Here is a 16348-nt window from a genome sequence, read left to right on the forward strand (position 1 = left end):
GGGCTGAGGCTGACCTTGTCACAGGCAGTGGCCAAGGAGGCCATCAAGGTAGGGTCATGGAGGCCTTCGCAGGCTCTGGCAGGGAGTCCCAGTGCTCCTGTGTGCTCTGTGATGATTAAGCAGACAAGTTATATATTGTTTAGGACATACTGTGACTCAGAAAAGAAGGGATAGCAAGGAGGGCAGAAAGAACTGCGGGAATACTGCGGGAATCCAGGGAGTGCGCAGAGCTTTGCACCCGGCGGTGGGAATGGGAGCAGAAGAAGAGTGCGGGCTCTGAGGGCGCAGGGGCCTGTGTAGTTGGCGTCCAGATGGGAAAAACATCTTGGAAGATGTCTGACTCTGCACAGAAGGGGAGTAAGGAGGGTCTTGTTCAGGCTAGTGTAAGACGGTGCGGGTGTGGCGTGCGGGCACGCGTAACTATGAGTGAGAGCACAGCCTGAGGCGGCAGCGATCGGCACACCTGACCAGATCAAGCCCTGCAGCGGACGGGGACCCAGAAGTGGGAACCGAAGGCGGCTGAAACACAGGAGTCAGCGAGAAAAACAGCCCCCGCTGGGCGGACAGTAATGAATTCTCCTTCCAGCTGTGGGGTTGGGAGAATTCAGTAGAAAAGTCCAAACGTGTCACATTGTTGAAAGGGTAAGAAGCCAAGGTTAGGGTTCCGCACTTGAATGTCACTGGTAAAGCTGCAACAGAGGCTCTGCACGTGGACGCACGTCCTGACGCCTGCGAGCAGAGGGGAGAAAGGCCAGCGTGCTCAGGGTCACGAGGCAGCCAAGACCAGGCAGAGACGAGCAGGAGGGAGGCATGCTGGCCTGCACTAAGGCTGCCGTGAACATGAAGAAGGGTGGTGCCGTTCACGGTGTCAACAGCAATGAAGCAAAGTACAAGGCTCCGCCTTTACTGAGCACCTATTATGTGACAGTAGTAAGAAATCCAAAGCTGAATCTCACTCGGTAAGCAAATCTATGTCCTCTAGAGTTTCGCTAACAGCTGGGGCTCTGCTTTCACCTTCCCTTCATGACTGTGGCCCCCAGCGTGGCGGACACCTTTCCTGGAAGCGCACTTGAGGTGAAGCAGTCCAATTGGTTCCATGGGGAAGTGGGCTCGGGAAATCCAGGAGTGTGCAGAACTGAACAGGAAAGGCAGAGCCCACAGAGGATGTACCATGAAGCCAGTCAGAGCCCAAGCCCACCAGCAAGGGCTGGGAGAGGCTCTAACCAGAAGCAAGCATGGTATGGGTCCAGCAGTTCCCCGTCTGTCGGTGGTTAAGGATGACCTGTGGGCACCATGGCCTCTGAGGGGCCAGGGTTGCACCGGACAAAGGCCTCAGGCAGAAAAGTCTCAGCCTTCTCCTCCAAGTGGCCTCTGGCATAGAGTGCTGGAGACACCAGGGCAAGTAAGGTGTGCTTACTGCTGTGTCCTGTTCAGGACGACGCCTGAACACACTACCAGTGAATGGGGCCAAAGATGAATCCTGGTAGAGGAGAACTGGACACATCTAATAGCTACAATGATGTGGATCAAGAATCTCTGATTCTTTCCTCAGTCACGTTTCTAAGTAGATAACTATACTTTCAAGATCCCAATTAATATGAACATGACCTCACTAAGAGGTCAACAAAATGGCTCTGCGACCCTTCACATGTGGATTTCCCAATATAGATTCACTGCCACAAATACCTTGTGGGAAGTAATCCAAAGTTCTATTCTGACTGAACTTAACAAGATGAGATTTTCCTATCAAATTTTATATGTCAAATTTAGCAGGTCGTGATAGTGTTTCTATCATGCTGTAAGTAATCTGGATTTTTCTCTTTGTATCCTATTTAATTAAGTATGCATGTTGCATGATTCAGGTAGTTGACAAAATCCACTTAGACTAGTGAGCTACTGGCAGGTGATATATTCAGACAGAAAAGAGGGCAAATGCCACTTAAATTCTAGACACAACCTCTGAATTGTTCTTTAATACTTAGGAGGTGTCGCCTTGAGCTAGCACAGGTGCGGCTTAGTCTATTACAGGACCTTAGTCCTTGGAGAAACTGCAAAGGCCAATATATGTGATACAAAATATCCCTTCAAGACAGATATTGAGTAGAACTTGAAGTAACCTTAAAAATTGTCAATAGCCCTCTGGTTTTCTCAATAAATAAAAATCACAAGATTTAAAAAGAGCACCAACTTACTATTTAAGGTCAATTTCTTCCGCAATGGTACATAATGTTAGCTTTTCCCCAATACTGATATGGATTATTTCAGATAAGCATTGACTTACTAACAAAAAATTCTTTCAGGAGTACAAGATCATAACTCAAAAAATGGAAGTTTAACATACTGTAGGCCTTTAGACACTATAATGGTTGCATTTATGTATTAACTCAGGAGGTGTTCTTGAGTGAAATTAATATTTATTTATTTGTATTTTTAGGGAAGGGTCTACAAGATGTTCAGGGTCTTACTACTAGATTGGACTCTTAGTGATCCGCCTATTTACAGCCTCCCAAGAGCTGGGATTATAGGCCTGCACCACCACCTCCAGTCTCAATAGCCATCTCAGCATGCCCTGTGGGTGGGGCCAGCACAGCAGGCCTGGGGATCGAACCCCTGACCCCTGCACCTGATTGCAGGCACTTTAATCCACTGAGCTATTTGGCTGGTCCTTGAAATTAACATTTAAATTACTGAACTTTGGGTAAAGCAAGTCATCTTCCACGATGTGGGTGGGCTTCACTAAGCAAACAAAGGTCTCAGTATAAAACGAGGAGGTTGGGTTCCCCTGGGTCACTGCATGAGGCATCCAGAGGACTTTGGTCCACCCAACCTTCATAGTTATACAGGCCAACTCCTCCTACTAAGTTTATTTCTGTATTCACACATACCCTTTTGTCTCTCTTTCTTTGATAATCCAAATATAAGCCCTTAGCGTACAGTCAGATCTGGGCATGGAGAACTCCCCGAGACCTGGTCTACAGTGTTCACTGTTCAGTCTGGGCAGTCTTTTGAATTTTTAACTTGTTAGATTTCAAGGAATCCATAGTATGGATGGCTGCTTAGTAACTGTACTCGACAAATGTTGAAAACTCACAAATGATGCTTAAGTTAGTTTCCACAAAAGCCCTAAGAGCTATGTGGCATCATTAATCCTAAACCACAGACAGCATTTCTAAGACTGCAGCGTGAGATCTGGAACAAAGTAGACTTGATCTTGGGCCAATTACCTTACTTCACAAAGTAGCAGTTTCCTCTTCTGTAATGAAGGAGATAAATTTTATTTTCTCTAGTGCTGTGTGGGAATTAAATGTGATGTAAACTATGTAAAGCACTTTGACCTCCGCCCGGCCCGGCCCATACATACTCAATGCCTGGTCTGCAAAGGGCTCCTACAGGAGTTGGCAAATTGCTACTGTGACTCAGGACAGAGACCTTAAGGATTTGACACCTAGTACAGTGACTCAGTTAATGACTGTGTGGGATTAATTAGGGTGCAATCTCCCAAGCCAACACGGTGAGTCTGAGCAGGGTGACATTTTAACAGTTGGCGAATGAGCCATTGAAAGGCAAGCATGTGCTAATCCAGGTTTGACCCAAGATTGGGGAGGAAAGGTTAGTGGCCTCTCTGCTTTATTATAAGGAAAATTCATTTTTGTGAGGGGCAATAAAATTGCAGCACTCTGTAAGTGAGCTCCTACCTGCTCAAGTAGTCTACTCACTACCGATTTTATGCTCTCAAGGGGAATCCTGCGCCCAAAGATTGTGAGAAGCTCACAGGTTGAAACTGAATTACTTAAAATATTAAATATAGCATGAACTAGCTTTACAACGTATAGGAGTATGAAAACAACCAAATAATGTCAGAGAAGAAATGACTTCAATGAAAAATTAAGCTTTCAGAAAATGTTTGATTTTGTATATTCACTATTTAGCATGTGATAACAAATGTCTTAGAATTATCACTATATATATATATGTAAATGATACGAAGATTAATCAAATGCTGTATTTTAATATAGACATTATTTTTATAGAGTAAATGTAAAAATGTCCCTCAGCTCTTAGATCAACTCCAGATGCCATCTTGAAGGTGGTGCTCTTGGAATATCAGAGAAACAACTAAGGGTTGCGTTCGTATCTGATATACGGGGCTAAGTATCCCAAGGCTTCGAGGACACCTTGCACAGCACTAGGGAGCAAAGAGAGCCCCACGTGCACTAGACTTAGGATACTACATACCCCCATGGTGAGGCCTGGGGACCTTCCTTGCCAGAAGTTAGGGTGATTAACGGTGCTTGCTACTGGATCCATGGGACCAGGCGTCCCACACAATTCAACCCCAAAAGGTGCACAGTGTTGGTGGGGCCACACCACGAAATCTGGGGGAGGACCACAGGGGATCACCTCGAATAAAGGCCCCGTTGTATCAGATGCTTAGCCTGGCCTGGAACAGGTCAGTTCAATTGATCCTCCTCATTTGCTAAGGCAGGAAGACCTTAAATAGGAGCTCCGTCTGGGCAGCTTAGTGAGACCTTGCCTCAAAATAGGAAATTATACATTTAAAGCTGATCAATGATAAAGCACTTGCCTGTGCATATGAGGTAATGATTCAATCCCTAGCATTGAAAAAAATTTTCAATTATAAAATTTATTTGCTTCCTTAAAATGTTTTTGAAGTAACATTGCTTTTGATGATTTCCTTCTGATTTTATATCCTTAAACACTATTCTTGCTTCCATGTTTATCATGTATAGAAATTTAGTAAAATATAGTGCATACTTAGGCTGATGTGTGGGGTTACTCTATGAGCTCTCTTACTGTCTTATAGATAAACAAAAAGGAAGAAACAGCACCCCCAGTATCTCACAACGTGTAGGAAAGTCTGGCGACAGGAGCGTCTCTCACTTACTGTGCCCACCAACGCCTTCACTCGGGCCCCTCACGGTCTCCTGTCCCCACTCAGCACTGAATAGAAGCCCCAACAACTGCAATGCTATTCTAATAGAGCAGCGTGAGGCAGGAATTTCTTTGCAATGCACTGAAGGGACAAACTGTTGCTGAACCCAGGATTTCTGTCAAAACCTCCCTGAGAATCCTTAGGTCCCTGTATCAGGCACCGAGCCATTTACCAGACAGGGACATCCAGGCAGCAGGGCTTTTGTCAGGATAAATGCAGAAAGCCCTAACTTTGGAACATTTGAGCTGTGCACCTTCCCAGGTGCACCGTCAAGGACTCACTTGGTGGCTTACGAACGCGCCTCACTTCTGATCAAGTCTCCTGGAATGGAAGCTGTCCCTAAGTCAAGGGCTTGCCATGTACCCTAAACTTGCAGAGCATGTGAGGAGTGTGACACGTCTCCCTCCCGTGCCGTCCCCTACAACGAAAGACATTCAGGTATCATTTTCATCTCCAGCTGCAAGCTGCAAAGTGTCCCCCCACAGAGGACGTCATAATCTCCAGACTCGGGAATGTGCTGTTACAAAGCAAAGGTCAAGTAGCTGACCTTAAGATAGAAAAATTGGCCTAGGTTTCTTGGGTAAAACCAGCAAGGTCAGAAGTGGCCCTAAACGTTGAAAATGAAGAAAGCAGGGTCAGGCTTAGAACGTGGGCCACACAAGCCCATGGGGCCTCCACAAGAACAGCCCAGTGGCCCGGGCTGGCTTTGCAGATGGAGGCCCCATGAGCCCAGCTCCGTAGGTGGCCTCGAGAACATAGACAAGCAAAGAAAACAGACTCTCTTCTATAATCCAGAAGGACTGCAGGCACCTTGCAAGATCATAACACGTGTATTAAGCCCCGAAATTTGTGGTCGTTTTTATAGCTGCAAGAGGAAACGACGACACCAAGTCAGGCAGCGACGCTTTCCCGCAGCAGACGTCATGCCATCGAATGGCCTTTGAAAGCACAAAGCCGTCATTATCTATATAATCAATCGTACTATGCAATTGGCTTCTGATCTCAGAACTTTTACAAAAGAGTTAACAAAATTACAGCATTAATCAGCAATCCTTGTTCTTGGAGCTACCAATACTATAACCAAGGAATAACAAAGTTCTTTCTTTTCATATAAACTTGTAACCCATGACAATTAGTTTGTGTCATTTTAAAATAAAGGTCATTGTGCACACTGTTAAATTTGAGCAGTTTTACTCTGGATAAGCAGGTAAAGCAATCATGTTACACGTGAACTTACTAGCTACTCGCTTAACAGGAGTAACCCATTTCTTTCCAAATTCTGCATGTGCTCGTGCCAAAGACAACCACTTGGACAGCATCCAAGTTTTGTAGTCCATGACAACAGTAAAAAGCAAAGTGATTTTTAGTGATTTCACTGTGAAGCAAACAGAGCCCACAGCGCAGCTCTGCTCGAGTGCTGAGCGTCAGCCACCTCCGCACACCCACATACCAGGGAGTTGTTGTTCAGGTCCATCTTCCCGGCAAAGGGGCCCCACGTCGTTCCCACGGGAAGCTGCTGGCGACTTTGGATTTTTCGCTCCCCATCTTTCTGCAGCACCTCCAGCTCACCTGCAGACAGTAAGAAGAGACAGTGAGAACATTTTCACGTGTGCCTTGGAGGAGCCGCCCCTTCCTGCCTCTGCTTCACACGTAGTGTTTCCTGAATTCATAAAAGAGAATTTGTTATGTTCGTCTGAAAAACAACTGATTTTGTCATCCTGAGAGCAAAATGAGATGTACCCTTAGAATTGTACTCCAGTTCAGTCAGATTTCCCTCTTGCCCGTCACAGCGAGGGTTAGATCTAAGAGCCGGAAACCACAATGCTCAGCCGGAAAGCACCGATCCAGGGTGCTGTAACTCAAAAATCAAATGACAATGAGGCAAGTCCAAAAGTTAAAAGAAGCGCTTTATTTTAGCAGGTACCCTGCAGAGGTCTCTATGCAGAAATGCAGACACAGCTCAAAACTCCAGGACAAGACTCCAATTCCCAGCAAAAATAAGAAAAATAAAGGTAACTACTGATTCTTAGAGTGTGTTAATGTCCTGTTTTTTTGCTTGTCTGTTTTTTTGGTTTTTTTCCCATTCTTTTGTAATGTAGATGCCAAATATTTTAGATGTTCCATTAGAAGACTGCATTGACTAAAACTCAGAGGATAGTTGTTTAGTAGATGTACTGGAGAAAGGAAATAGATTAAATTCTCGAGAAGTGGATCGAAGGGCATGCTGGGAAGGAAAAGGGGTAACGAAAAGGAATCACGGTACATTCCGTGCTTCTGCCAGCACCACTAGGAATGTCTTCGCCATACAGTAAGTATGGTGAAGTGTGAATGTATTCAAAGCGAGTGCAAATAAAGAAAACAACCGGGGGGGAAAAAAAAAGAAAAAAGAAATGCAAAGAGGCACGCGGGGCATTGACAAGGGTCAGTATTTAAGCTTGAAAACCCACAAAAACAGGGAAGGGGAGGGGAGGAAGAAGAGGCAGGGTCATTAGTTCATGGGGTGGATCTACTGGGTGGGGGTGTGAGGTCGGTGAGCACACAGAGCTCATCAAGATCAAGATAAGGCTTGGGGTGCAGATGTGTGTCAAGATAAGGCTTGGGGGACAGATGTGTGTCAAGATAAGGCTTGGGGGACAGATGTGTGTCAAGATAAGGCTTGGGGGACAGATGTGTGTCAAGATAAGGCTTGGGGTACAGATGTGTGTCAAGATAAGGCTTGGGGGACAGATGTGTGTCAAGATAAGGCTTGGGGGACAGATGTCTGTGAAGATAAGGCTTGGGGTACAGATGTCTGTGAAGATAAGGCTTGGGTCACAGGGGTGAGGGAGTTGGGAGGGGTAGACGCATACAAAACAGGAACACAGCAAGGTTAGACGGGCAACAAAATGGAGTCAGCTTTGTCAGGGTATAACACAGGGCCGCCACAGAGAGCAGGACACACTGAGACCACAACTGTGGTTAAAATCCTTTTATTTCCTGGAGCTACTTGGAGAACAATACCAAGATAGTATCTGAGGTATGTGGTAATTTTCTGAAATTACTAATAAGTCCAAACAATAAAAGAGTTACATGTACTAAAAAAGTAGTGAGTGACACTTATTTTCTCAAAAAAAAAAAAAAAAAAAAAAGTCTCAGCAAGATAGCTGGGAGAGTTAGTCTACATGCTTGCCTGGCAAGTGCAAGGCCCTGGGTTCCATCCCTGATGCCACCTGCCATGCTGGCTCTGGAACCCTGCGTGTGCTGTGCCAGCCCAGAAACCAGGGGTGGTGGTGCACGCCTATTATCTCAGTGCAGGGGAGGCTGAGACAGGAGGATCACTACGAGTCTGAGCTGCATAGAGAGACCATGTACCAAATAATAAATAAAACATTAATTTTTCTTTTTAAAAATGACATTTTGGGCTGGGGAAATGGCTCAGAGGCATAAGTGTCTGCCTGGCACTGCAAGGACCTTGGTTCGATTCCTGGTGCTAAAAGCCAGGCTGGCCAATGAAACTGGGTGTGGTTGTGCACACCTATAATCCTAGCACTGGGGAGGCTGAGGCAGGAGGATCACTATGAGTCTGAGCTGCACAGTGAGGCCATGTATCAAGTAAATTAATAAATAAATCTCTAAAAAATATTTCAACAAGATAGCTTCTTTCCTTTGTGTGACATTCTGGATGGGATTCTATGCGACAAAGTGGTTGGAACAGAAAGTCTTGAGAAATTGCTGAGGGCTGTTTCCTTCCACATGGTTCCTCCAGGGTAGTATTTTGCAATCATTAGAAAGAAAAGAAAAAATAAACACAGTCCAGACAAACATATGAAGTAGAATGTATTAGACAGTTTAAGAAATACTAAATTTATTAACCAAAAAAAAGATAAAGGAGGCCTCAAAATTTCAAATTATAGTCACTAGCTCAACTATTGTTTGAGGTAAATAAAAAAAAAAAAAAAAAAAGACCCTCAGCCAGCAACTAGGAGTTCTCTGTTTTTTTGTAAATAGTCAAATTGATGATACTTATGCACTGAGAGTATTGTATATTGCTATGCAAAATTTTTATATTTTAAAATATTATCATAATAATAGTTTACTTGGTTTTAATGGTATTTATTCAGAGTCTATACTTTAGTTGACATAAAAATGGCAAACAATTAAGCAGGAAGAAGTATAAATGAGAATCCACACAGAAGGTACAAGAAAATCCAAGGCGGAGGACGAGCCTCTCAGCAGCTCCGTTCTCTAAGCGACACGCACCTCGTGGCTGGTAACTCATTATGAAATCGGTGCCTCTCTTCTTTTCCAGCCAGGAGCTGCATCCGATGAAGTGGACTCCGTCTTGACATTTTTAAAGCATATACCATCAACCTGAGTTCAGTATTGTCTGTTCTTTATTTCTGTGCATTTGTGCTACTCTCTCTTAATAATTAAAATTCCAGACACATTTTTTGTTTTTATTTTTGCTTTTCCTGAAGAACAAAATCAAACTACATAAAGTACATATTGTGCAATGCTTAAACTCTCTTATTATAAACTACACATTCATCTGTCTCAACTGCAAGGCGCAGCGCTAAGAATATTTTCGTGCTCGCGATCAAAACCCTCTCTTTCGGGACGGTCCTCCTACCTTCTTACCTCTTGCCCTCCTGCCTCTCCGTGTGACCCCAGGCCTGAAGCAAAAGAGCTCCTTCAGTGAACGCTGCAGCTCCTCCTCAGCCCTTTTCCTCCTGGGGCTTCCACATCTAAAGACGATCAGTCATCAGAAAAAGAAATCCAGAAAGATGCAGGAGGCCCAGGCTTCGATAAGATCATTTTGTAAATCAAATTCCTTTGTGATACATAAGGGTAAGGGTCAAGAATCAAACCCTGAGCCTTATGCAGAAGCTGGAAAATATGGGACAATAATGGTTCATTTTTAATGTATGGAATAAGAAATTGATTTCTGAGATTTTCCTTTGAAGTCTGTCTCACTCTTGTACGATAGCTGCGAGTAATGCCCTGGAGTTAGGGGCTTTGTAGGGAAATTTCCTCAGAAATGAAACATGCAAAATAGTGCACAGGAAGGCAAGAAATCATTGGAGGGAAAACATCTCTTCATTACGTGTGTTTATAGATGATGCAGTTATTTCAACTGAGGATAAACTTTCCATTTTTAAATAAAAAAGTCCAGTTTCTATCACACAGGAATTCCCAGTTTTCTTTGACTATGATTACATTTTTTAAAATCTCCTTACAATTTGCCATTTAGAACTGAAAAATACTTCACTCCCTCAACTAGCTACTACTTGAGAATTTTCTTTCCAAAACTTTTGCTTGTTTTTACACATTTAAAAACATAGCACCCCATTTAAGCAATGCCAGAGGAACCGCGATACCTTTTCAAAGCTCTTAAAAAGTAATTCATCCTCTTTCGGCTGCTGACATATTTCTTTCATAAAAGGCTCCAGCTCGGTCAAGGTGACCCCTCATCTCTACCTGTGGATTTACAGACAGGGCTGTCTTTTAACGGATTAAGAACTACAACCTTGGCATAGATACCCAAGTTGCTCCTAAGTTTTTAAATAGTATCTGGTTTAAAATTTTACACAGACCAAACCCACTTTTATGAGTGCTTAAAGACGGCCATAAGAAAAAGTCCAGGGATGGTCCCTGCTGAGCAGTCAACCTTCTCAGTACTGCTGGGTAAGCAGCAGACCCCAACCTCCTTTCCTTCTTACCAAGAAGTTGTTTTGAGGTTTAAGATAGTCTTTTCTGTTACTGAAATAATGTTTAAAATTCATTTATTCACAACAGTGTTTATAGAAAACTACAGACATAGTGCAAATCATTATTATGTATACAATTATCAAGGTCATGCAGGCTAATGACAGCAGTAAAAATAGGATATAATAGTAATGGAAGTTATATTTAAGTTACATGTTACTTAAGAGTATAATTCAATATTTTTCAAAGATGTATAAATGTCACAAAATAGAAGAAATATTTCTGTACTAGAAGTAAACAGAGGGTTTTTTTTTTAAGTTCCAACTCCTTTTTTTAAAGAAAAGCCTCTGAAGGGCCCTAAATAGGTCATACGTTTGCTGACAGTTGGTTCATCATTGTTCACAGAAAGTTTAGTGCTTGCTACTTGGTGTTTTCCAAGCCTAACAGCCGGTGTGGGCTTGGATTTCTTTCCCAGGTGTGAGATCTTATGGGAAGCGACAGAGCCTGGGCCAGTGGTCCAAGCCCCACTTCCTCGTTGCAGCTTGCCAGAGAGCAGACGCCCGGGAGGAACTGGGTACTATGAAGTTGGAAGGCAACAGCCTACATGGAGTCCATGTGTGCCTTCCTTTAGGCCTCCATTCACTTCCGTATTTACCTACTGTCCAAGTACCAAGCACTAGACAGGGAGCCCTGCCAAACCAGCCCTGCCCTGGAGAGCACTGCAGGGCAATGTTGGCATGGCTTGGTGGGTTAAAGTGAGGGAACTTGGTCAGCATCTAGATTTTAGGAGCTCCCGAGGGGCAGACTGACCGTGAGCTTCAGGCCCATGTCTTGCACATGTGTAGGCCAGCAGGTGTCTGCTGAGCAGCGGGGGTGGACTGGGAAGTAAAAGGAGGAGTTCGGTTAGAGACCCTGAAGCATAAGTGCAAGAAAGTTCGGCGAGCTCAGGGGCGCACCTGCATATGCAGCAGAGGCTCCTGCAGCTCAAGGGCTGGAGCACTGGCGGCGGGCACCACTGGATGCGGACGGGCAACCATAACAAGCAACGTGGCCAGTCGTGGGGGCAGTTCCTGGACCCTGCACTTGCTGCTGCCTGCAAGGACTGAGGCAGAACAACCACTTCACACAGCAGAGGTGAACACCAACTCAGGTAACAGACTCAAAGTCCCTCCTGCCTTTCATTTGTTTGCCAGGATTACTTTTGATCTTTGACCTGAAATCATACTATAAAGCTACTGCGATACAGTCAGCATGGTACTGGCATAAAGACGAGCCTGAGGATCAGTGGAACAGATTAGAAGATGCAGACACAACCGCAAACACACTCAGCCAACTTATTTTTGGTAAAGAGGCCAAACATGCTCACTGGAAGAAAGATGGCCTCTTCAATAAATGATGCTGGAAAAACTGGTTTGCCAGACACCAAAGGGTAAAACTAGACCCAGGCCTGTTACTATACACAAAGCTACAGTCAAAAGGGATCAAAGATTTAGATATCAAAACAGAAACACTAACTCTTTCAGAGGAAAATCTTAAAGACAGGGGTAGGAAGAGAGTTCATGAACAAAAATCAGACTATCTGGGAAGTACGTGAAAGAAGCAACAACTGGGATCTCATCTTTTTGAAAAGTTTTTGCACTTCAAAGCAAATCTCTGACAAAGTAAAAAGAAAACCCACAAGCTGGGAAAAATATTATAGCTGACTGTCCCTCTGACAAAGGTCTTCCATCTTGAACATACAAAGGATTTTTAAAAATCAGGTTCCCCAAATTCAAAGAGCCAATCCAAAAATAGGCATCAGAGATGAATGCCCATTTCTCAGAGGAAGAAATACAAATGGCAAGTAAATATATGAAAAAAAATGTTCACCATCATTGGTCATTCGAGAAATTCAAATTAAAACAACACTAAAATTCCATCTCACCCCAGAAAGAATGGCTAAAATCAAGAAGTCATCCAATAACACATGCTGGAGAGGCTGTGGGAAAAAAGGAAACCCTTCTGCACTGTTGGTAGGAGTGCAGACTGGTACAACCACTGTGGAAATCAGTGTGGAGATTCCTTCAGAAGCTAGGATCGGAGATCCCATTCAAGCCAGCCACTCCACTCCTGGCATTTTTCCAGAATGGAAAACCCCAAGCCACAGCAATATATGTGCACCCATGTTTATAGCAGTGCAGTTTGTCAGAGCTAAGTGCTAGAAACAACGCAGATGCCCATGTACTGAAGAATGGATAAGAAAGGTGTGGTATTTTGACACAATGGAGTACTATTCATATATAAAACAGGATGAATCTGAGTCTTTTGTCAGTAAATGGATGCAACTAGAGAACATACATTTAGCTGACATAAATCAGACCTGTATGTACAAACATTGTATTGTCTCCTTAGTGTGAGAACCTGAAAGAGAAAAATGGACTCTGAAGCGTACAATAGATACCAGGAAAAGAGAATGAACATATTGAAAAGGAAAGAGGTACTGAGCTGAGGAGGACAGGAGAGGGAGCGAGGGGAAGAGACCTATCTAGGCATGTAAGCAGACTGGTTTGGACAACTATACGGTACCTTTCTGCTGGTCTACGAAAAAGAAGCAGTTAATGCTTTAATTTGTTTTGTCTCCTTTTGTCAACTGTACTTTTTCTCTTAATTTCTTATACATTTCTTTCTTTTTTTCTTTTTTCTTCAATTTTACATGCATATATCTGGCACTATGAATAACTGGTTAGAAGACAACACGGCATTACAACAAATACTGGGAAATTCTGTATCACTTTCAATTTTTGTTTTAATTCTAATTTGCACTATTTTTAATTTTTTTTTCTTTTTCTCTTTTTTTATTTTAGGGAATGGTTGGCAGAATGTTCAGGGTCTCACTACTAGATCAGATTCGTAGTGATCCACCTGTTTACAGCCTCTCAAGAGCTGTAAACAGGAGCATGCCACCATGCCCAGTCAAAAAAATACATTAAAAAAAAACAAAAAAAAAAAACAAAAAGCCAAAAGCCAAAAGCCAAAAAACAGACTCGGAGTCCCAAGGGCTGTTCACCACTTCGCCATCGTCTCCACATGTCACCTGTCAGGATCACTGCAGACACCACACCTTCCTCCAGTGTCTGCCATGAGGCACCGCCCAAGTGCTGGCCCACCCAGATGAGGCTGCACCATCTGCCACAGCTTCTAACAGCTCCCAGGGGCTCCAAGTCGCCACACGCCCACCCACCACACGCAGCCCATGTTGCCCACTCCGGCTCTCGGGCTCATTCTGGCCTGTTGTCCCCCAGGAGAGGCTGAGCACTAATCTCAGGCCCACTGCCACCACGCAGTGCACGCACTTGCCCCTGCAGTCTTCCTCCAAGGCTCCCTTCTTCCTGACTCAATCTCACCCTAACCTTCAAAGCCTTCTCCTCTGGGGCCGGGGAGATGGCTCAGTGGAATAAGCACTTCCCTGGCAAGCGCAAGGGCCTGAGTTCAATCCCCGGTTCCAGTGCAGGGACATCCAATCCCATACTTTTCACTCAGTTATTCCTTACTGAGGAATAACTGAGGCTTCCCTTGAAAACTTTTTTTACCTGAGCAAGAATGGAAATATCATGATATAAGATCCAAAAAATAGACACGTGTACACACACACACACACACACACACACTCCCATCTATCTTCTAGTAAATAATATAGTTTAGGATATGTGATATTTGCAAAATACAAATTGAATACATGATTAGGTCGATTTTCATAATCTCATATATCTCAATTTTAGTACAATTAAAATTGATTTTAAAATCAAAGAAAGTTTTCTCCGTGTGGTGTCTTGTATTACAACAATCACACATTTACTTTTGTCAGCCCCCTCCTACGCTCACATATGTTATCTCATCTGAAAAATACGGAGCAGAAAGAAAAATAAAGAGCTCTATTTTCTATCCAGTTCATAGTTTTGCAGCTATTCTTCAAAAAAGCAGTCCTACTCTTAACATGATGGGTAAGTTCACAAAAAAAATATTTGAGACACATAGGACGGACTAAGCAATTTTGGTAAAAGATAATATTGTTAGTGCTAAGGGCTGTTTCTCTTATCTTCCTGATAATGTATACTTCTAAAAGTCTGTGATTACTCAAAAACTTATGATAGCCTCACTTACACAAATACTCTAAATCAAATCACTACGAAACATCTTGCAGCTTTAAAAACATTAACCCAAGTTCTAGCTTAAATAAGAAAAATTCACTACTTAAAAAATATCTGAAATCATCAGAGATTCCTCGAATCCTTGCTCACCAGGAGGCTGCAGACATTGTCTTGCTGGCCTGGCTCTTTAGAAAGGAGAGTACGCACAAAAGGAAAATGGTAGGCACGAGGGGCAGGCGGGGCTGCGGCCGGGCCCGGCGATGGGCTCTGCTGCTGGCCGCTGAGGACGAAGCACACGTGGCCTTTATAGGACATCGCCTACCCCTGGGCTCAGATTCCACAGACGGACGTGGGGGCCAGTGAAGGAAATGAGAGGGGCTCATATTTCATTTGCTGAGAATACACTCTGAATAGGTTTAAACTTGAGTTTAAATATAAAATCAAATTTCAAAGCTGACCACATGAATTGGCTCGCAATGTTTATCAGGCCCTGCAACAGCAGAAGGCTAGAGCATCAGAACCCATATTTATATTTTCTTCATGGTTGGACAACATTATAGATCATGGTATCAAACAGGGACAGCCCTGCAGCCATGCTGAGTTCAAAACAGTGCTCAAAGATTCTAAAAATCTCCAAACACTTTCAAAGTCAGCCAAGGTGGCCAAAGTATGGCAGGGTCCTTGCTATGTCACCATTTAACCATTTGATAGCTGCTTGCCAGACACAAGGGGTCAGCGCATCTCACTGCCCCTGATGCGAGAGACCCCACTGGGGTCTGAGCATCGCACTACCCCTGATCAGTGTGACCCCGCCAGGGTCTTGGGCCACCTGTCCACTCAGAGCTGTGTATCTCATGTGCATGCTGAGGCAAACAGCAGCATCTCCTTCCTGCCGCATCGACCCAGCCTAAGCATGGCATGGCTCCAAGCATGACAGTCCCTGCTGGTGGCTCCAAGGAGCTGGAGAGCAAAACCTTTCCTACTTGTGCTCTTCCAGCTTTGAGCCTTACAGTCACAACACACGCTAAACTACAGTTTTGAACATAAACTTGAAATACGCCGCTCCCTATTCAAGTGCTCCAGTCAAACCCTGATAAATCAAGCTGGCCAAGCAGCGATCTTATCCCTCCTGACTCTTTAATAAATCGAACCTTGTAAGTTCCTACTGTTGGAAGTTGTCACTAAATGAAATTGTGACCTTATCCGGCGCATGAACTTATCCTGCTGACAACTACATTTATTGTGTGGATAAGAAAGCAAAAAGAAAAAAAAAAGAAGAAGAAGAAGAAAAGAAAAAAAAGAAAGAAAAGAATAAAGGAAAAACGAGGTACTTGATAATTCTGATCTCAGCCATATGTAACACTAACAGATGAGATCTTTTTGATGTTCCATTAATGATTTGCCAAAGATGAGTCTCTACTTAGAGAAAAGTGCTCACCCCAGGTAGTGCCGAGGACTCTGCAGATGGCATTAGCAGTGCGGGAAGAGGTGCCAGGTGACAGGCACGCATCAGAAGCTATTAGTGTAGCACAAAGAGCCCTGAATTAGCTTGTAATTGCACTGCAGAAGATAACGTAATGGT

At 43.8% G+C, this 16348-nt stretch overlaps 1 protein-coding gene across 1 annotated transcript in view; it reads right to left on the reverse strand.

Moving 5' to 3' along the window:
- Positions 1-16348, reverse strand: part of Zfpm2 (zinc finger protein, FOG family member 2) — a 349596-nt gene that overhangs the window by 202423 nt on the left and 130825 nt on the right. Inside the window, exon 3 of the mRNA XM_004642269.2 lies at positions 6405-6523. Within this exon, the coding sequence (XP_004642326.1) occupies positions 6405-6523 (119 nt within the window). The remainder of the gene's footprint in view (positions 1-6404; positions 6524-16348) is intronic.

The sequence above is a fragment of the Octodon degus genome, unplaced genomic scaffold (genome assembly GCF_000260255.1).
Source record: "Octodon degus isolate 3935 unplaced genomic scaffold, OctDeg1.0 scaffold00148, whole genome shotgun sequence".
In the NCBI taxonomy this organism is placed as follows: Eukaryota; Metazoa; Chordata; class Mammalia; order Rodentia; family Octodontidae; genus Octodon; species Octodon degus.